The 21871-nt window shown below is 46.6% G+C and overlaps 1 protein-coding gene across 1 annotated transcript; it reads left to right on the top strand.

The window, feature by feature from the left end:
- Positions 1–2213: 2213 nt before the first annotated feature.
- Positions 2214–21559, top strand: CENPA (centromere protein A). The gene is made up of 5 exons (XM_054979000.1): positions 2214–2285; positions 5796–5955; positions 8901–9004; positions 19641–19718; positions 20638–21559. The coding sequence occupies exons 2-5, from the start codon at positions 5805–5807 to the stop codon at positions 20770–20772; spliced, it is 468 nt and encodes a 155-aa protein (XP_054834975.1). The 5' UTR covers positions 2214–2285; positions 5796–5804; the 3' UTR covers positions 20773–21559.
- The last annotated feature ends 312 nt before the right edge of the window (positions 21560–21871 follow it).

The following is a 21871-nucleotide window of genomic DNA, read 5'->3' on the forward strand; positions in this document are numbered from 1 at the left end:
ACTCCTGACCTATCTATCTTTCTAGCTCTGTTGCCCACCCTGAAGTCAGGAACTTGGGGAGGGGCTGTGGTTCAGTGGGAGAGCCTTTGGCATGCAGAAGGTCCCAGATTCGATCTCAGGCAGCTCCAACTAAAAAGGGATCAGGGAGCAGGTGATGTGAAAGGCCTCTCTCTGCCTGAGACCTAGGAGAGCCGCTGCCAGTCTGAACAGACAACACTGATGTTGGTTGTTGTGGGTTTTCTGGGCTGTATTGCCGTGGTCTTGGCATTGTAGTTCCTGACGTTTTGCCAGCAGCTGTGGCTGGCATCTTCAGAGGTGTAGCACCAAAAGACAGAGATCTCTCAGTGTCACAGTGTGGAGAAGATCTTGGCACACTGTGACACTGTGAGATCTCTGTCTTTTGGTGCTACACCTCTGAAGATGCCAGCCACAGCTGCTGGCGAAACGTCAGGAACTACAATGCCAAGACCACGGCAATACAGCCCGGAAAACCCACAACAACCATCGTTCTCCGGCCGTGAAAGCCTTCGACAATACATCGAACACTGATGTTGATGGACCAAGGCTCTGAGTTAGAGTATGGAGCCCCCATGTGTTCATATGATAGTACTACATGACCCTGCACAGTTTGTTCCTCCAGGACATATCCCCCCTTCTCCATAGTAAAATTAGAGACAAATCTCTACTGCTCCCAAAAATTATTTCTTAAGAGCATGAAATAGGAAAAAGTGCGACAGAATGAGATGATAGAAGATTCTATCACAGGATTGATGGTGGGTGATAAGCTTTTTATTTTTATTTACATTATTTGTAGTCCATGTTTCTCACAAAATCAAAAAGAGTCCAGCAGCACCTTTAAGACTAACCAATTTTATTGCAGCATAAGCTTTCGAGAACCACGTTCTCTTCGTCAGATGCATGATACATGCACCCAGTTTGTATCATGCATCTGACGAAGAGAACTTGATTCTCGAAAGCTTATGCTGCAATAAAATTGGTTAGTCTTAAAGGTGCTGCTGGACTCTTTTTGATTTTGCTACCACAGACTGACACGGCCAACTCTGGATCTTTGACCATGTTTCTCACAGACACTCAAGGCAGATTACACAGTGCAAGTCAATATGATCAATAGCTGGAATTTTCAATAAATGCAATAGGGTATACAAATCAAATTACAGAGATTTGAAAACAAGCAGAAATCCAACAGAAAGCTGAAACAATACTAAAGCAGAGCATACACAATTAAACTCGACATGTTAAACAATGCAATTACCCAGTAGGGTCATATTTAGATTAAAGCAACAGACAGAACATAGTCGTATAATCTACATTCCCTATCCCTTTACTAATGCGTCTCTTTGAAACCATTTCCTTACAGTACAGCCCTCCTCTATCTGTGCTGAATGTTCTCAATATAACTGGAGTTGCCAATCTCCAGGTGTGGCCTGGAGATCTCCCGGAATTACAGCTGATCTCCAAGATGGGTAGCCCTGTTTGTCTGTAGCAGTAGAAAATAGCAAGAGTCCAGTAGCACCTATAAAACTAATAAAAATTGTGGTAGGGTATGAGTTTTCGTAAGTCACAGCTCACTTCTTCAGATACCTTATAGGTGCTATTGGGCTCTTGCTCTTTTCTACAGCTGATCTCCAGTTTGTAGATCAGTCCCCCTGGAGAAAACAAGCTCCTTTGCAGGGTGGACTCTATGGCACTGAGGTCTCTCACTTTCCTACATAAGACCTTCCTCGAGAGCCCTTTTTGTTTGGGCGCTGTCCACAGCCCAATGCGGCTGCCTGTGTATTTTGTTTTACTTGCAGGGCGATTCCCACAGAGCCCAGCGGGCTTTACTCCCAGGTAAACGGGCATGGAAGCATCTCCCAGTCGCCCAACGCTAGCCTGCGTGTATTTACTTGCGAGTAACCCCTGCCAGGGCAGCGTGCACTCCCAGCCTCCCCCTTCTAGTCCGAGTTCCATCGTAACGTTGTGATTGGCTCTTGCTCCCCCAAGCTGCATTCAAGTGAGCCAATCAAACGATTGGTTTTAATAGCCTACCAGCTCCTATAATTGATCGACCAGTAACAAAGAACCGAGATCTCGTTGTAACGGGCGTCTTCATTGGCTGCTGTGTTCTGAAGAGTCCCTTTCTCTTAGCGGATTGGTTGATGGCTGCGTGCGAAAGAGCGGATTGGTCGGCGAGCAAGCTTGGGGGGGCGGCTCTCGAATGTGGCGCGTGATCTGAACGGAGCGAGCGGAGGAGAGGCCAGGCTGCGCCGGTGCCGCCGCAGAAGGTGAGGCGCGCGGATCCCCCTCCCCTTCCGAGGATCGTTACGTCAAAGTCCCCCCTCAGTGGGTGATGGGGGGGGGGCTGTATCTCCCCGTCTCGTTCTGACGGTTGAGAGGCCGCGGCCTCTTCCTATTGGCTGCCGTTGCTTCTCTCGCCGTGGTGACCTCACCCAGTGCGCGATGATGTCATCCCTTCGCGTGGGGAGAGCGGCTTCTCCCTCCCCCTTCCCTAACAGGTTCTTTAATTGAGAAAATATTAAGGAAATGCAGTATGCCCAAGATTTTAAAATTTTTCATGGATACTTTATGAAATTAATGCACATATTTTTGTATGCAGTGGGGATGTGGATCTGAGCAGGTCTGTTAAAGACAGAACGTTTTGGAGGCCTTTCATTCATAGGGTCGCCCTAGGTCGGAGGCGGCTTGACGGCACATAACACACAAGAGTGTGGATGTGTGGGAATTAATCCCTTATTTAAAATGTTACACGGATCTTGTATTCACACACATTTGTGTATGTGTAACTCTTTCTGTATGGGTTCTCTGAGGCTAAGTTAAGAACGAAATTTGCAAAGCAAATGTACGTTAAGAAAATTCTTTAACTTAAAACCTTTCAATAGCCAGAACAATACAACTGGATTTTTTAAAAGTGAACATCATAATAATAACAGTGTGCTTATATACCGCCCTTCTAGACAGATAGTGCCGCGCTCGGGGCGGTGAGCAAACTTGGTGTTATTATTATCCCTCTTGTACACTGGGAAGTTGGGGCTGAGAAGAGTGGCTTACTGAAGGCAACCTGTAAAGTTCATGGCAGGAGTGGGAGTCAAGCTAGCAGAGTGCTCCTTGGCAACCAGGCATGCAGGTGCAACAGAGAAGAGAAACTTTCCGCAAATAATGCCTTTGAATTCAGCCTAGGACTAGGCTGCCAGAGTCCCTTGATATAGTTGTTTTGATTATAGGAACAAACTGAAATTCAGCCTTCAGTTGTCCACTTAGAAATTACAGCCCTGCAATCTAATAGGGTTCCAGTAATAATACCAAACTAAATTTAAACTCCCCCTTGTACTCATAAATTTTCACATACAGTATGCTTCCAGTTAACTTATTCAAGGTGATAAGAGCACATAAAATGTTACCAAGCTGCCCAGCAAACAGCCTCTTCCTTGACTGCTCAGGTCCGGACACTCACTGCTCTCTGCTCGGCTAGACCAACTAGCTCAAGAGGTTACATACGTGTCATTTCCAGATGGGTAGCTGCGTTAGTTTATAGCAGCAACATAAAACAGGAACCCAGAGGCAGCTTATAGAGCAATACATTTTATTCGACTTTTAAGGGACCAGTGGTACTTCTAGAGCAGAAAAAGAAATAACAAGCAGGTGGGACAAAACGGTGATGTTTTGGTGCTGATGTATGTTTTTAATGCAATATTTAGAATTTGACATGGCTTTTGTACTATGTTACGTTTTACTTGTATATATTTATAATAAAAATGTATGATAGAAGTTGTCTGTACAAGATGATGGATATGAAAGGCTTTATTATCATTTTTGTTTATTGAGCTTTTTTCTTTTACGTCTGTTTTCTGAGGAGTTCAGGATGGTGGTGTCCATGGTTTCCATCCTCCCAACCAACTTTCCCGTGCCTTTCCTCTTATTTCCCCTGTTGTTGGCTATTGCACCTATCCTTGCCATGAAGCCTGCATATTTACAGCCTGCCCTTTCATCCAAGGAGCTGGGGAGGGGGTGCATACATGATACAGGCAACCAGCCTGACAGAAAAGGCAAAGCATTCCTTTGGGGGGGGGGCAGTACTACTAGAGTGAAGCACTTCTTGAGCTGTTGCCATTTTTCTTGAGAATTCCTGGCCTTGCCTGTGCCCTCAGACCTTCCTTCCCTTTCTCTGCTCTGCCTTATCACCCCCTTCCCAACTTCCTGCACTGGTCTGCTAGTGGACCTAAATTTGGAATTTCTCAGAGTATCTGACAAGCTGTGGGTCACACCCAAACACACACTCAGGGCAGCTACAGCCTTTTCCTGTTGCCGCATTTCTGCCCATTGCTTGAATCCATTGCATAACCTGAACGTCTGAACACGTGAAGCCACCTTGTGCTGAGTCAAGTGTGCCATTGGTCTATTTCGCTTAGTGCTCTCTGTTGGAACTGGCAGTGGCTGTCCTAAGATCTGAATGGAGAATCTTACGCAGAACCAGTTTCCTGAGACCTTTGACTGGCAATGCCGGCATTTGAATCTGGGACTTCTGCATGCAAGGAAAAGGGCTCCATTCGTTGAACCACATCCCTTTTCTTAATGTGTTCTTTCAGATGAGTCTAGAAAGCTGCCTGATACCCAGTCGGAAGGACTGGTCCAACATTTCTATTGCCAGGCAGAATAGAATGCCTTTGATTGTCAGGCGGGTGGAGCAGTCAGAAGGGGAAGGTGTTACCAGCAGGCCCTGCCATTGGCTTCTGGCTAGGGTTGCCAACCCCCTGATGGGACTTGGAGATCTCCCTGAAATACAGCTGATCTCCAGGCGACTGAGATCGTTCTTCTAGAGAATTGCTGTTTTGGAGGGCGGACTCTTTGGCATTATACTCTGCTGACGTCCTGCCCCTCTCTAAACCCTCCCGTCTCCAGGCTCCACCCTCAAATCTCCCGGAATGTCTCAACTTGAATTTGGAGACTGTACAGCTATTGGAAAGAAGGTGCTGGACTAGATGGACATTGGGATGCTTGTACATTCTCCTTGATCCTCAGTCCTTTTGATTCCACTTTCCGACAGACTTAATATGTTCAGTTATTTACCCATTTTTATTTCTTTTACTGGGATTTTAAACCTGTGTCCATAAGACAGTTTTGTTTTTATTGTGTTTCTCCAAACGTTAAGTCATTGTATTCTGTTTGTTCAAAATTTGTTTAAAAGTTGATCTTGGGGTGGGAAGAAGAAGAAAGAGTACTTTTTTTTGGTCGGCGAGAGTTTTATAATAGGACATTGCAATAATTATTCATTGGATTTTCATCTTTCAGCCTTGCCTGCTTTTGTATCTATTCAAAGCTGGAAAATGATCTGAAGTAGGAGTCTTTATTCTGTTTAATCTTTATACATCATAGCCACAGCAATGTTATCAACAAGCACTGAATAATTCCTCCCCCCCACCACCTTTATTACACAAAGGAAATGCAGACCTATTTTATAGGCACATTTTGGTTGATTTTAATAAGTGATTCATTGTGTAGAAATAATACATTGGTCAAAAATCTGGATATTTGGGAAGAATTGGTAAAAGAAAGGGGCTGCTGGTTTGGAGTGCCGGGTTTGGGAAGACCTGTGTTCAAATCCCCATTTGGCCATGAAGCGTATGGGGCACCGTCTCAGCCTGTCCTACCTCATAAGATTGTTGTGTGGGTAAAATGAAGGAAGACAGAAATGTGTGTGCCATTCAGAGCTCCTTTGAAGGAAGGGCAGGTTAAAAATGAAAGATAAATAGGGCACTGTCTCCCCTTCCTTCTTTTAGCCAAGTACCATGCGGCGTCACTCACCAGCAGGCCCAAGCTCCAGGAGAGATCCCCCCATCTCACCTCGACGCCGTGGACCAACGTCTCCACGCCGTGGACGGCCAAGTCGAACCTCTCCACGTCGCCCCCGCCGGGAGGAACCTGCCCCAGAACGGCCAGGTAAACACTACTGAATCCCAGCTTTGGAGGCTGCAGCAAATTGATGAAAAAGGAACTGGTAATCCTTCATTGACTCATCTGCATCTTTATAACAGCCTCCAGTTTATATATCACATCATTATTCTGTCCTTCCTATAAGGAAACTCGGGGTTGTGTACGTGCTCCCCCCCTCCCTGAACCTGAGCCTCCCTGGTCAAAACCTCATGCAAGGGGAGGTCTCCCAGAATGGACGTGAGGGTTGAAACAGATTTAACCCAGCTGTAATTGCTTCCCGTCGAGCAAAAAGTTTGGGAATACGTAACCAATACACAGATAAAAATGTTAGGGCTGACCCTTCCAAAATGGGATTAGAAAAAAATATCTGAAATATGCCTCTGACTTTGATTAAAGCAGCTCATGGCCATAACTGGTCATCGCAGAACGGTTTTTAAAGCTTTGGGGGGGGCGTAATCTGTAACAAACTAGGAGTGTTGAAAGTAAGTGAACCATTCTCTTCTTGCCAACCTGATGATTCTGCTTTGAAGCACGCATGCTTTGGGCTGCTGCCTAATAGATCCAAGCGTGTGCAGTCTGGGGCCAATTAGCAGTCCCTCTGTTTTTGTTGTGGTTCAGATAAACATTCTCCAAACGTACAAGTTCATCTTGCAAAATGCCAGTATTTACAGAGAGCGTATTTTTCTAACGCTCCTAGGGAGCTGCCTTCAATCAAAGCGTCGACCCCTCAAGCTCGGTGGGGCCTGCTCAGCCTGAGTTGGGCTCAGTCGCTGTTATGATTTAAGATTTTTATCCCTCCCCTTTCCTCCTCCAAGGAACAATGTACTATGATTTTATCCTCACAACAACCCTGCGAGGTAAGGGGGGGAGAAGATGCACAGCTGGCCCAGAGTCATCTCATTGAGCTTCATGGCTAAGCAGGAATTTAAACCCTGCTCCAGTCTGACACTCTGAACGTGACCCCCCAGTGGCTCTTCAGGCAGAGCTGGGTTTCTTGCGCCTTACTCCTAATGTTTCTGTAGACTGAACCTGGGAACTTGGAATGTGTGAAGGTGCCTTATAGAGCGCTGTATCATTCGTCCATCTAGCTAGATATTGTCTCATCTGATTGGCAGTGACTCTCCAGTGTCTTAAGCCATGAAAGGCCTTTCCCAGCACCTGAGATCTTTTTACTGCGGATAACAAAGACTGAACACGGGGACTTTTAAAGGGATAAGGACTATACTACGACCGTGCACCGTCTGTTACTGCCGTTATTTATATCATGTCAAATTGCTCGTGTTTTGTTCAACGTTGTTTCGGCTCTGTATGAGACTTATGCTTGTTTTCAAATTTTTGCCCTCTGTCCCCTGCTGTGCTGTTTGTTGAATGCCCCAGCCACTGACTTACTGAATTACACTGTACAATTTGCCTTCAGTCTCAGTGAGAAAGGCAGACTATAAATAACTTAAATAATAAACATAAATAGATAGAAAAAGGTGCTGTATCTGAGCCACGTCTTCCCCCTTATACATTGCAATGCACAGGGCTTTTTTTCCTGGGGAAAGAGGTGGTGGAACTCCGTGGGTTGCCCTCGGAGAAAATGGTCACATGGCTGGTGGCCCCGCCCCCTGATCTCCAGACAGAGGGGAGTTGAGATTGCCCTCCGCGCCGCTTGGCGGCGCGGAGGGCAATCTAAACTCCCCTCTGTCTGGAGATCAGGGGGCGGGGCCACCAGCCATGTGACCATTTTCAAGACGTTTCGGAACTCCGTTCCACCACGTTCCCACCAGGGCGGATTTGATTTAAATCAAACTGATTTAAATCACGATTTAAATCACTAGTCATTAAGGCTTGATTTAAATCATAGTTTTCTACATAAAGACTAATTCTTGCTGGTATAACTTTAATATGCAAGTAGATGCCTGCCTTACCGATAGGTAAAGGAACTTCATTAAAGTATCCCCAAACTGGGTCTCTTTTACGGCCTGCTGCCATTATAGGTTTTTTCCTCCAAGGAAAGAATGGGATAAACCTCAGGTCATACACATAAAAGATCCAAAGACTTGTGCAGTATTGTGCTCAAAAAGTTTCACTTTCATTTTGTACTGCTTGCCCCTCCCTCCTCACACTTAGTTTCTTCTTGTGCAGATCTATTCCACTCCAAACAATCAGAAAAATATTGTTTCTATTCACTGAACTTCTTGAAACTTAGCACTGGAGGGGCTGATTCTGTCTTCATAGGTTTGTAGAACAATAGGATTAAGGTCTTTTTCTCAACTCTGTTCATGTTACAACATTTTTGCTGTGAAGAAGAGGCATGTGATCTCTGCTGAGCTGACACAAATTCAGCTTTGAGAACTGCAAAACCAAGCATCTGTGATAATATCTTGTAGGCAGAGAAACTGCCCAATAATCTTACAAAAACCTCTGGAAGAACATGACATTGTGAATGGATTAATGGAATTTATTTATCAAAAAAATTAAACATATACAGCCTTATTCTACATAATTAAGAACTAATCTTTATTTCATGATGGAATAACCTTTGGATGGTGATATATTTTCCTCAAAAAGCATTTTATTTTAAAAAATCCAATTTAAATAAAAAAAAATCCAATTTTTTTGATTCTTTTAAAAAAATCATTGATTTGTATCCACCCTGGTTCCCACTGAAAAAAAGCCCCGGCAATGCATATCCTACTACCAAACAGCTTCCCTCATCTTTTTAGTATGGTTTTCAAAATGTGTTCTAGGCAACCCTGGGTGATACAGGCAATTCCGTAACAGCAGTTAGGGCTCCTGGCCTAGAGTGTGTGTCTCCCGGAGACTTGGGGTGTCTCGGGTGATTCTTCACCCCTGGTTTTCTCCCCCTTAAAACCCTGTTTCCTTCCCATTTGAACTTTGGACTTCTGTGAGATTCGTTTGCTTGAACTGACACTGCATGTTCCGGCTATCCTCTTCTCACGCAGTTCGGCGGCGAAAATACCGGCCGGGGCAGCGAGCCATGCTGGAGATCCGGAAGTACCAGAAGAGCACCAACTTGCTCATCCAGAAGCTGCCCTTTAGCCGTGTGGTGAGTCTACAGGTGGGCCTTGTGCCCCTCACAGTTCACAGAGGAACTGTTCACCAGATCACTGAGAATGCAGAAAGCTCTGGGTACCAGGGCGGGTCTGCTGCTTCCCCTTAGCAAAAACAAGCACAGTTGCTATGAAACATAAGCTAACAATATGGATACCGATGCTGTGGTGGTGGGAGAAACAGACTGAAGCTGCTACGGTACTGCCACTGAAGCGTTGACTAGCATTCCCCCCCCTTCCCTCCCTCTTTTTCACACTGCGTCACTCGCTTTTCTTTTTGGTCCCATAATCGGGGACGGGGGTCATCATGCAGTCGGGCCACGGATTGCAAAGAAGTGAGATCTCGAGTCACAAATCGTGCAACGGTCTACTTGTAGATGGCCCTGAGGCTGTCACTGATGTTCTCCTTGATGTCTCTGCTTGGGGGGGGGGGGGGTTGCCAGTGACGCGAAGTGCAGAATCTCCAGGCGTAGCAATTCATGCATCATCTCTAAGAAAAAGAACCAGGGTTCTGGAATGTGCTGGAGCCACGCAAGCCTCTAGGAAGTTCTGCAGACCGACGTGTCACTTCGGTTTCTGATCGGGTTCCCTGGGTTTTTCATAGAATCATAGGGTTGGGACCTCTAGGGTCATCTAGTCCAACCTCCCGCACAATGCAGGACATTCACAAATACCTCCCCCCCCAACATACACACATTAAGCCATGTATATGGGTGGGGTGCTATACTGCCTATAGGGTGCTTTATCTGTTTGATATATTTATTAACCTGATGTCACTGCATTATTTTCTACTGATGTGATAGCATTTTTTCAGCATTGGATCTGTATTCTGTATCGTGTCGAATATTCTGTGCCTACAAGATGACTCTCCTATTGATAGCAATAGCATTGTGTGATCCACTTTGAGTCCATAGTCTGCCTTTCTCACTGAAGCATAGTTATTAAAATCAGGGTTTGGGCCAAAGACTTCGAGAAAGAGGCAAATTTGGAAGAAGGATTCAGAAGAAGTCAGTATTCTGGGACATGGAGTTTCAAGCAAAAGGGGCAATGCAGGAGAAAGGACAGAGCCCTTTGAGAAAGAGACAGAGAACTCGAGAAGCAAAGGTCCTGGGCAGGGATATGTCAGGCTAGGACAGAGAGAACGGGGCCATGGAGACGTGGCATGTTAAACGAGGAGGACTTTGGATTCAGGAGCAGATCAGGAGCAAGCGTAGGGGTTTTAAGGGCTTCCCGTGGTCAGGGAAATGAGAGGAGTGGGTGATTTTGGCCGTGGACTGCTGGGGAGGAGGAAAGGGATTGAGACACAGGGAGTGGAAACCGGAGAAGAGAACCTTGTGGCCGTCCAGGAGAGGGACGACCAGAGCTCTGTGGGGCAAAGTAAATGTGCTACAATCTAGCCAGACTTCCTGTTGCTTAAGTGTATAGAATTGATTAGCACAAGCTTGCTTTTTGTGTGTTGTGCAAATTTTACTGTAAGTGGTTCATTGGGCCTGTAGCTCTAATGGTGTATCCACAAGGTGGTGCCCTTGGCCTGGTAGAAACTAGGCGGAGAGATCCACTTGAGAGAAGAGGGGTTTTTTTGAGGAAAGTTTTTTTTTAAAATAATGGCTCAGTAACCAAGTTAATTGTTTTAACCTAAAGTGGTCTCTCTGTAGTAAGTGGGCTTTAAAAACTATTCTTTTCTTGGTACATCTTCACTCTGTGGGGGTGGAGAGGTGTCCTTTTGCTTCTGACAGGCTTGTGAATGTTGAAAACTTCTGCCTATTGCCACCAACTCTCTTTAAACTTTAAGTGTATTTCTTCAACCCTCAAAGGATTTGGTGCTTGAATAACTGTTCCTTCAGCTGTCTGTCACGTTTTTATACCGCCCTTCTTCCACAGCATGCTTCTCCTCTCTTCCAGGTTATGCTCACAACAATCCTGTGAGGTAGGTTGGACTGAGTGTGACAGGCCCAATTTTGCCTACTGGGCTCCCTGGTTCTGTGGGGGATTTGAATGGGACTCTCCCCAGTTGATGACATTCTTGTTCAGTGCTTGTGGCTATAGCTTGCTTGTGGTGTGCTCATGTTGCAGGGAACTGGAAAAGTTCAGGGAGGGGAGGACAATCAACAGCCATTAAACATGACAGCTAAGTGGAACCTCCATGTTCAGAGGCAGTGTATCTCTGAATACCAGTTGTAGAGGGGTAAACAAACAGGAGGCTTTATGCTCTGCTTGTGAACTTCTCTGAAGCTTCTAGTTGGCCATGGTCAATAACGGGAGGCTGGGCTAGGTGTGATCCAGCAGGGCTCTTCCTTTTAAGCTATGAATGATGATAAAATTCATCTGAAAAAGTCACCCACTGAGGCTTTGGTAGTGCGTGTGTAATTTAATCCATTATCCACCTTGTTAACCAAATGATTTAATCAACATTTTTAAAAGCTGTTGTCCCTTCCCATTCAACAGTAGAGGCGCAGGCCCTTCAGCATGCTTGTGTGTATCCCATTTTTCTCTTGTCTTTCCTCAAAACACAGCTGGTTTAAGCTGAAAGTGGGACCCTGTACGACTGAGTGGGGATTTGAACCCAGGACAACTCGATTAAAGCCTTGCACTCTTTGCGCAACACTGTTTGTTTCTGAGTTTCTTTTCTGTACTTTCTGTTCATCTGCATAACCCTACCACTTCTCTTCTCTTAACTTGCTTACCCGTGCAGAGAGATTGGTGGATGAGATCCAAATCTGGTAAGTGTTGAGCGCCCCTGTTTGCATTAATAAATGTGATGTGATGAATTGGTGGTTCCGGTTTTGCAGGAGGCAGCCTGATTGTCTTGCAGGTGTTTCCAGAATAAAAAAATATTAAAGTCAGAAGCTTGAAAAGAGAGGCTAAGCAACTGAGTTTAAATTGCAGATTTTAAAAAAAAATGTATGCGTGGACTCATTACATGGTGAGGCTGAAACTGATGGACATAATCCCCAGTGCAAGCTTGAAAGCATGCTACAAATCTCAATGTTTGCATTTTTTTTCTTTGCGAATGTGTATGTATATAAAAACAATCTAAATCCCTGTAAAACGATTTAAGATTGTTCCTGGTTAACATTTCGGTACACTTAGGCGAAAATTCCTGTCTTTCGGTCATAACTGCCCCTTCCTCATCTTCCGAAAGTTGGTGATGATAACCTAAGAAGAGCCCTGCTGTTTCAACCCAGTGGTATATCAAGTGCAGAAGCAAGACTTATTTTATGTTGGTTGTTGTGGGTTTTCCGGGCTGTATTGCCGTGGTCTTGGCATTGTAGTTCCTGACGTTTCGCCAGCAGCTGTGGCTGGCATCTTCAGAGGTGTAGCACCAAAAGACAGAGATCTCTCAGTGTCACAGTGTGGAAAAGATGTAGGTCATTTGTATCTACTCAGGAGGGGTGGGGTTGAGCTGAGTCATCCTGTAAGAGTTTCCCAGGGTGTGGAATGCTAATGGCGGGAGGCTTCACTGTATCCTGAGGAGGTTCTTTTGCATATGGATTGGTACTTGATGTGCTAATCTTCTCTGCAGGGCTATTGTCAGGGATAGAATGTTTTGTTAGCCTGGTGTTATTCAGAACTGGCAACCATGCATGGTTGCCAGTTCTGAATAACACCATGCATGGTTGCCAGTTCTGAATAACACCATGCATGGTTGCCAGTTCTGAATAACACCATGCATGGTTGCCAGTTCTGAATAACACCAGGCTAACAAAACATTCTATCCCTGACAATAGCCCTGCAGAGAAGATTAGCACATCAAGTACCAATCCATATGCAAAAGAACCTCCTCAGGATACAGTGAAGCCTCCCGCCATTAGCATTCCACACCCTGGGAAACTCTTACAGGATGACTCAGCTCAACCCCACCCCTCCTGAGTAGATACAAATGACCTACATCTTTTCCACACTGTGACACTGAGAGATCTCTGTCTTTTGGTGCTACACCTCTGAAGATGCCAGCCACAGCTGCTGGCGAAACGTCAGGAACTACAATGCCAAGACCACGGCAATACAGCCCGGAAAACCCACAACAACCATCGTTCTCCGGCCGTGAAAGCCTTCGACAATACATCTTATTTTATGTATTTATTTAGATAATTATTCCCTGCTTTTCTTCCCAATGGGAAACCAAAGCCGCTTTCAACATCTTCCTAAAAAAGGTAAAGTGGAAGGCTGAGTCAACCTTGAGCCGGCTATCTGAACCCGGCTTCCGCCAGGTTCGAACTCAGTAGTGTTTGAACACTACTACTCCTTGGTATAAGAATTCATGCAGTACTTCATTGATCATGGACATGAAAACCGAAGGGGCCCCAGCCAGGCCAAAAGGCATAAATAAATACTCAAATTGGCCGAGGGGCGTGTTAAAAGCGGTTTTCCATTCATCACCTGCTTTGATACGAACGTGGAAGTAAGCATCTTTTAAATCCAATTTTGTAAAGATCTTACCTTGTGCCACGACGTTGAGCAAATCTCTGATGAGTGGGATGGGGTAGGCGTTGCTGGAGGATACTGCGTTAAGTCCCCGAAAATCCGTACAAAGTCTTAATCCCCCATCCTTCTTTTTTACGAAAAGTACTGGAGCCGCATGCGGACTGTTAGCGGGTCTAATAAATCCTCTTTGAAGATTGGTGTCAATGAATTTTCGAAGTTCTTCCCTCTCGTTAGGGCTCATGGGATATAGTCTGCCCTTGGGCAAAGAGGTGCCTGGCAATATCTCCACTGCACAGTCCGTCCTTCTATGGGGAGGTAAGGAATTGGCTTCTTCTTCAGTGAAGGCTTGAGTGTAAGCTCTGTATTGTTTGGGTATTTGGTTGATTTCTTCCTGAGTGAGAAGAGCGTGTTCCGTGAGGGTAGGTGTCATGGCCCAGTCTGAGAGTGAGGTCTCCTCTGGAGGAGAGGAGCCTCGTGTAGCCAGCCAGGACTCCTCAGGAGAAGAGGAGCCCTGTGTAGCCAGCCCTAGCCCTGATTCAGCAGAAGCCAGCAATCAGGAGCAACAGCTGCTGGCTGATCAGAGCTTACAGCCAGCAGCTGAGGCACCAGCACCCTCAAGCTCCAATACTACAGAGGAAGCTCAGCCAGGGACTTCTACAGGTGCAGCACAGCCAAGAGCCTCCACTCCCCCAGGTTCACCCACGCCCAAGGAACGCCGCAGGCAGCGCCAGAGACTGGAACTGCAGGAGAGACGACGCAGTGCTCGCCTCTTAAGCCAACGCCAGCTGCTGGAGAGTGATGATGAGTAGTGACAGGATAGAGCCCCAGCAGCTGGCTGAAAACCACGCCTGGCTATAAGAGCCAGTCTGGAGGAACTGCTGGGCGTGGAAGCAACGTGTCTACTGCTTGCAACCACTCCGTGTTTCGTGAACCTTGCCCGTGCCTGCTTTTGGACCTGACACTATCGGTGACTGACCTTGGACTGTGCCTGACCTTGCTTTTGGACTCTGGACTCACTCCTGGCTTTATCTCGTGCTCTGACCACCGGTTTGACTTGGCTTTTGCTCTTGGAACTCCCCTTTGACTTTGGCTTTAAGGTTTGGACTTGAACCACCCTGCTTGGGCTGGCCCAGCCCGTGACAGTAGGATGGGTTCCCCAGTTTTGATTCCAACGGTGATTTTTACAAGTATCATGGGTGAACGTGATACTCCCAGCTGCCCAGTCTATGTAGGGGTTGTGATCCCACAACCATCTGCTTCCCAGAATCAATGGATATTTGGCGGTGGCACTAATGACAAAAGATCTCACTTCCCAATGTTGCCCCATGCCTGTTATGACTGGCGCAGTTTCGGTAGTGACCGGATTCATGTTAGTGCCATCCATTTGTTCGAAAATAACTGGAGTTTCCAATTCTTTAACGGGAAGTACTAATCCATTCACTAGGGCTGGTGCAATAATGTCTCTAGAGCAGCCCGAGTCTATGAGAGCTTGAACACGGATGTGCATTTTTCTATCTGGATTCACTAACGTTACTGGAATGAAGAGTATGGACCCTTGCGGTCTGTTCAAAGTGGGAACTGACTGAGGTTTGATCTGCCGTTTGGGTCCTTTCACGACAGATCCATTTCGTTTCCCGAGTTAGGACTCTTTGGATTTTCCTCCCCGGTTAGAGCTGTTGAATCATAGTCCATAATTTCTTCTAGCTCTAACCCTCTTTCGGGAGGATTTCTACGAGAAGCTCCTCTGCCTCTTGTTGTTCTAGGAGCTGGTGTCAGGTGCTGTAGCGCCCGGTAGGCTGCGGGGGCTGGACGTCTTAGTTGGAGCGGAGTTCGTTGCACAGGCCGGTACAGACATTGCGCCGCAAAGTGACCGCTTTGGCCACACTGCAGACACAAACGTTGCCATCTAGCATCTCTCGCTCCTCGGGTAGCATATCCAGCACCTCTGCCTCCCCTAATGAGAACTGAGGAGCGCCTTTGACCCGCATGTTGTTGTTGTTCCACTAAACTGACTTCTAGCATGCGGTTTTATACTTCGCAAGTTAATTGAATCCACCCCAGTAAGGTGGGAGGATTATCTTGCATGAGGGCTCTATCCAACAACTTGGGATTCATGCCTTGTTTGAACAGAATTATTTTGGTCGATTCCTCACACCTTGGGCATTTGGCGGCAAGCTGTCGGAATTTTGTAACATAGTCTCTGGCCGACATGTTGCCTTGCCTAATGGACTGCAGTTCTGTTCGAGCTCTTGTCTCCTCTAAAGGGTCTTCATATTGAGCTCACAGTGCATCCACTAGCCCTTGAAGCGTATTTAACTCAGGGGCCCCTATATCATACAGGCCTACATACCAGTCTGCGGCTTTTCCTTGGAGACGAGATCCCAAGTGTTCGATTTGACTGGCTTCATCTCTGAATAGATGTCCCCATCGATTGAAAAATTGCAGGGCTTGGACTAGGAAAAAGCCTAATTTGGAAGGATCCCCATCAAATGTGGCTTCTAACTTTACCCATCCCATGGGTAATTCTTGCTGCCTGGCCGCGGGAGCCGGTGCCGGGTAGTAATCAAGTGGTACGGGTTGCGGCTGAGGTTGAAACGGAGGCTGTTGGGGCCTCGGCTGAGGTAGCCGTGGAGGGGGCCCCCCCGGAATTGGATGTAGTGGGGGGGTCCCCTTGGTGCAGGCAACATCGGCGCTGGTTGTAACGGTGCCGGCTGCCCTGGTAAGGGTTGGACGGGGGGCGTACCTCGCGGCGCAGGCAAGAGTGGAACGGGCTGCAGCAGGGCTGGGGACACCCCTCTAGGCGCGGGCAAAAGCGTCGCTGGTTGCAATGGTGCCGGGAGTGTCTCTCATGGAGCTGGCAGCAATGGCGCTGGTTGAAGCGGTACGGGTTGTACCGGTTGAGGAGTGTCTCTTGGGATCGGTTGTCTTGGGGCTGGAGTCCCTCTCGGCCCAGGCGTCAGTAGCGGTTGAGGAGTAGTCCCTCTTCCAATCGATCCCGGTATCGGAGAGAAACGCGGGGTGGCACCTCTTGGTAACGGCGCCAAAAGTCTTGGCAGAAAAGGTTGCCCGCCTCCCTGGGAAGTTGTTGGTGGAATGTATGGCGGTGTAGTGTCGGGAACTTCTCCCGGAGGACGTTCCGGGGTACCTCTAGGGGTTGTCGGAGGTTCCTCTCTAGGTACTCCCCCACCGTCTCCGTTCTCTTCCACTTCTTCCTCTGAGTCAGGCTCAGGGCAGGGATCCTCAGGTTCAGGACAGGGATCCTCTGGTTCAGGGCAGGGGTCTTCTGGTTCAGGGCAGGGATCCTCACCTAAGTTTGGATCTGTCGGTTCATCCGGTTGTTGCGGATGAACAACGTCTGCCGGAAGCGGTTGAATTGGACCCCCCGCCTCAGTCCTGGGAATATACTTTTGTAGGTTAGACAGGCTCTGCTGCAGGCTCGCTGGCAGCTCCCGATTTTCTTCCGAACTTCCAACCACGAGTACGGATAGTAGGTGAACTGCATGGTCCAGACTCTCTTCCATGCCTGTCAGCCTTTCCTCTAAGATTTGCACGCGATTCATATTTCTTTCAGTATCGAGATACTGAGGTGGTTCCTCGGTGGCTTGCGAGGTATCCACATATTCAGTGTACGATTCCACACAGGCAGCCCCGGGCCAAGGCTTTATCTCTCCCATACCTTGGGTCCCTGCACTCTGTTCTTCCTGGGACCTCCCTGCCAAGATCCCTTTCGCTAGTCCCGTAACCGCTGAGATTCCAGCATCAATTGCTATGGTCCTGCTTTGTAGCTGTATCCATGAGTGTTCATTGAAGTCTTGCTGCCCCGACCACGGGGTATGCCAAGGCTGGAGAAGCGATAGCCAAAACAATCTTCTTCCGTGAGATAGCTGCTGGGAACATCTTGGCACCTGGGAACAAAGCACTTAGAATACTGAAAGAATTAAAATGGAGTCTCTTCAGTTACATACATACACTTCAAACCTGACAGCAAGGTTCCAGTGGGGGGTTTGAATTTGGGCCTCCTAGATCCTCCCACAATACTCTAACCATTGTACTACTCTTGCTGAGACAGATGCCCTTGGAGGGTTTGCAAGCAAGGAATGAAGGCTAAAGCCGACTCTGTCACCCAGTGACTGGTGACAGGGGTATGCTGCTCCTGAATATGGAAGCTCCATGAGCTGTTGCATTAAATTTTGATTTTAAATTTTTCCTGGTGCCTGCAGCAGGTCTCTGAAGAGGGAGCGTATAGATTTTCTGAGAAAAAACCTTAATCATAGCTGACAGCTATCAGTGGGTTGACACTCATCGGAGGCTCTTAAAAACCAAGTTGTTTTCCAGGCTGTCCTAAATGCCATTCGGGAAAAGGCCCTACGGACATCTTCCAGAGGACTGTTTGAAAGTGGTGGAATGGCAACAAAAAGTGCTTAACTCTTTTTCTCTCTCAGCATCCACAAAGAGGAAGTTTTCTTTGTCCCGCCTTGGAATGGGTCAAGCCAAATTGATCCTCGGTGGTTAAAAAAAACAATGAGCATGCTGAAATGACAGCCAAAAAAAAAAAGAAAAGAAGATATCCTGAATAACCTCCTTCCCCTCTCTACCCTGGGGATTTACATGCGGAAGGAACTATACATTACTGACGTTTATCTTGGATCACAGACAGTGGCAGCATGAGTTATCAGGGCTGTTGTCGAGAGGACGGGCCTGAATTCTGCCCCATACAGCAGTAGTTTGCTCGTATGAGGTGCTCCATGAGCCATGGAGTGATTACTGCTTGTATAGGGCATGTCTCTCCCAGGAGCATAGCAGCTAGGAGCTCGAGTGGAATCCCACATAGGTCTACTCTGTGGTCATTACTCTCAAGAAAATGACTTTTGGATTGAGCTATAATGTGGGAGGTGACCGACTCAGTTTTCACGTTGGTCACAAACTTACTTGACGGCCTTAGCCAACCCCCCTTCCTCTGTGCCCCACCCTAATCTGTGGTATAGAGATAGATAATAAACTTCTACAACAGGCTCAGTGTATGATATTGTCTTGGCTAATTTGGGGGGTGGGGGGTGGAGTATAACCGGAGAGTCTTAAACTCATTACACTGTGTAGTTTAAATGTATTTGACAAGTAATAAATGGGTGGTGTCCATTTTTTTGAATCTGGAAAATTCAGCCATTCACGCTTCCTGCTTCTCTTCTGTTATAGCTGCAAACTGAGAAATGGGTTGCAACAACACAGGTTGAGATTAGAGCCTTATTCTGGGTGAATGAAGCCTATTTTTTGATACTTGTGACCGTAATGTTTCAGACTTGCTTAGAATGCTGAAAAGGACTTTCTCAGTGTTGCCGTTCAGATGGGACAAGTGAAACTCAGATATGCTAAAGCCCCTTGCCCAACCCCCTGCTCCTCTGTTATTCTGCTTCCTTTCTGCCCTTCTTCCTCCGCCATCTCCTATTCCACCCACCTCCCTTGTCTCCCCCCCCACTACTCCTCCCCAGTGCCCAGCTGACTACAAGTTCTCATCCCCTTTCCCCTCCTTTTTACTATAAGGTTAGTAGTATTGTTTGAATACAAGGAACAACAAAGGGAGGGGGAGACGAGGGCTTGTAAGGGAAGAGAAGTTCCATTCATCACCCTCCGGACCCCCTTCCCCCCTACACTTTTTCTTCCCAGTCACCCACCCTCCCAGCTTCTCCCCTCAACCAGCCACCCAGTCTCCCCCATCTCTTCCCCTTATGCTCTCGGATGCCATTTTGTGTTGCCAAGAGCACTCAAGCAGTGCTGAAGGGTGGAATCTGCACACGTGCAGACCTTGCTTAGATTTTTTTTAAAGTTCATTTTAAAAAAAAATTAATGTTTTCCTGCAGACCTGGGTCTTCTTTCAGATTTGCAGAAATTTTAGCTTTTATGAACCCCTTTTATAGTGTGTGTGTGTTTGTGTGTTTGTTTGTTTGGGGAGTTACTTATAATCAGAAATACAGTGACTCACTTTACAAGGTCGTTGTAAGGATGGGCAAGACAGTGCTTGGAACCCTCCAAGGAACTCCCTGCAAAGTTTCGAAGCGCTGTATCGTGGCATGGGCTGGACAGTGGACATCCATCCCTCATAGCAATTCTGGGCGGTGGCGTAAAGAAGACCATTCCGAGCGTGACACTGGCCTGCCTGTGACTGGCCTGCCTTTACTGTTGTTCTGATCTTTGCCTCTTCCTGCCCCACAGGTGCGTGAGATCTGTCTGGAATACACCCGGGGGGTTGACATGAGCTGGCAGGCAATGGCTTTGCTTGCCCTGCAGGAGGTAAGCATTGGAGCGAGGAGGTGCAGATCCCGTTTTGTATGTAGCTAGACCAACTTTTTGCCATCTTCCCAAGAGCTTACTTGGATGAAGCACTGAGGCAGAGGTTTGAGTCCTCCATTTGGAAATACAGAATTAAAGCTATGTTTTCACCTTTTGGAGGGGAGGCTGTAACTCTAAAGAGCACTTCCTGTATGTGCTTTATGGGCTCCAGTTCCTGGCATTTCTGTGTAGAGAATCTCCACTGGCCTTTTCTCTGCCTGAGGCCTGGAGAAGGATTTCCCCTTCGGCCCATCCTGCTGTATCTTATGGAGTCTACAGATTGTAAAAACATAAGAAGAACCCTGCTGGATCAGACCAGTGGTCCATCTAGTATGCACACAGCAGCCAACACGTTGCTCAAGGAGGGCCAGAAAACATAAAGGTCGATGTTCCCCCAATGTTGCCTCCAAGCAGTGGGTTCAGAAGTTTATTGCCTCTTAGTCACCACTATTACTACATCCACCAGCAGTGAATTCTGGAGTTTAATTGATGGCTGAATAAAGAAGTGCTTCATTTTGTCAGTCCTGAATCTATTTTCCATGAAATTACATGAGGTGTACCTGTGTTCTAGTATTATGGGAGTGTGAGAAAAAAGTTCTGCTTTCTCCACGCTGTGCATCTAAACCCCATGCCTTATAAACCTCTTTCGTGTGCCAACTTTTCCTAGAAACTTCACTCTTTTCCTCATAGGAAAGGTGCTCTAACCCCTTGATCTCTTGGTTACCCTCCTCTGCCCTTTTTCCATCTCAGCAGTATCTTTTTTTTTTAGACCCTCTTGCCCTGTGTCAAGCTCCTGGGATGGACGAGGCGGCACAGTCGCCTTTGCAAGGGGCACTGCAATCATAGATCCACCTGACTTCTTTTTTCCCTCCTTTCCTAGGCTGCCGAAGCATTTCTTGTACACCTGATGGAGGATGCCTATCTCTGCGCCATTCATGCCAAACGCGTCACACTCTACCCTAAGGATATACAGCTGGCTCGGAGAATCCGTGGCTTCCATGAAGGTTTGGGTTAGAGCCTCTTTTCCTTCTGCCAACTGAGGGATATGTCTCCGAAGACTGAAAGCTGAGAAATTGCCCTGGAAATAAAAGCATCATGGGACCTCTGAGGAGAAGTTCCCAGCTTGGGCCTGAAGCCCTCTTTGGGGCAGAGGATGAAATTGTTCCACTTGATAATCAAGGTCATATTGGAGGCCCTGATCCAGCCAAGAGTTTAGCTATATTTTAAATGGACTTTTTAAAACGTAATGTGATTAAAATCTTTCTCACATCTTAAAAAAAACCCTTAACTTTTGAATGGATTGCACACATAGAATTTTAAAATTTTTGTGTTTTACATGAGATTTTATATTAGCCCAATGGTATGTTTCCATGTTCTGCTCTGTCTCCTCTCTGCCGGCACACAAATGTAAATATTTTCCTTCTGTGCATTTCTAACCCTTAAAAAAAATTCCTCCGTTCCTTCTCTTGTATTTTTACCTCAGAAGTGAGACAATAATGGGCGAGGAATCGGTTGAAACTCTCCAGAGGGGGTGTGAGAGGGTGGTGACTTCTCTGTTGAAGCTTGATCCCTGCCTGAAGATGAGGGATACAAATTCTGTCAGAAACATAGCCAACAAAACCTCCGTGGTGATAAAGTGACCTGAAAAGCTCCTTCAGAAATGCCAAGTTCATTCCTGCAAGGGAGGACTTTCACATGGGACAAGATGTACGGGGAATAGGCTGATGATGAAGGCACAGTTCCAATCTATTTTATTATACAGAATGTTTTTATGTACATATTGAATAAAGTAGGTTTCATTATCTTTACGCCTTGTCTGTCCTTGATGGGTGTAAGTTGGATGGCAGTGTGTGTGTGTGTGTGATTCACTGGCTTTGTGAGTTCAGGGTCTTCACACAATGCCTACTAAAAAGGGGATCAGGAGTTCTAATCCTGTAGTTCTTACACAACTTACACACAAATAACAGTTAATCATATTGTTATTATGTGTAAATTTAACAGGAAATTAGAGGTGAGGATATAAAAGGCACCAGAATGAAGACTCTTCGGTTCAATTTACACAATGGAGAAACAAAACTATTGCAGTAATTTATCCCCCCTCCTCCAGTCAAACC

The sequence above is a fragment of the Eublepharis macularius genome, chromosome 4 (genome assembly GCF_028583425.1).
Source record: "Eublepharis macularius isolate TG4126 chromosome 4, MPM_Emac_v1.0, whole genome shotgun sequence".
NCBI lineage: Eukaryota > Metazoa > Chordata > Lepidosauria > Squamata > Eublepharidae > Eublepharis > Eublepharis macularius.

What these genes read in the sequence shown, in the direction of transcription:
- CENPA (XM_054979000.1), top strand. Translation starts at nt 5,805, where the DNA reads ATGCGGCGTCACTCACCAGCAGGCCCAAGCTCCAGGAGAGATCCCCCC. An exon ending in AGCTGCCCTTTAGCCGTGTG is followed by an intron (nt 9,005 to 19,640) that starts GTGAGTCTACAG and finishes CCTGCCCCACAG; the next exon opens with GTGCGTGAGATCTGTCTGGA. An exon ending in CTTTGCTTGCCCTGCAGGAG is followed by an intron (nt 19,719 to 20,637) that starts GTAAGCATTGGA and finishes CTCCTTTCCTAG; the next exon opens with GCTGCCGAAGCATTTCTTGT.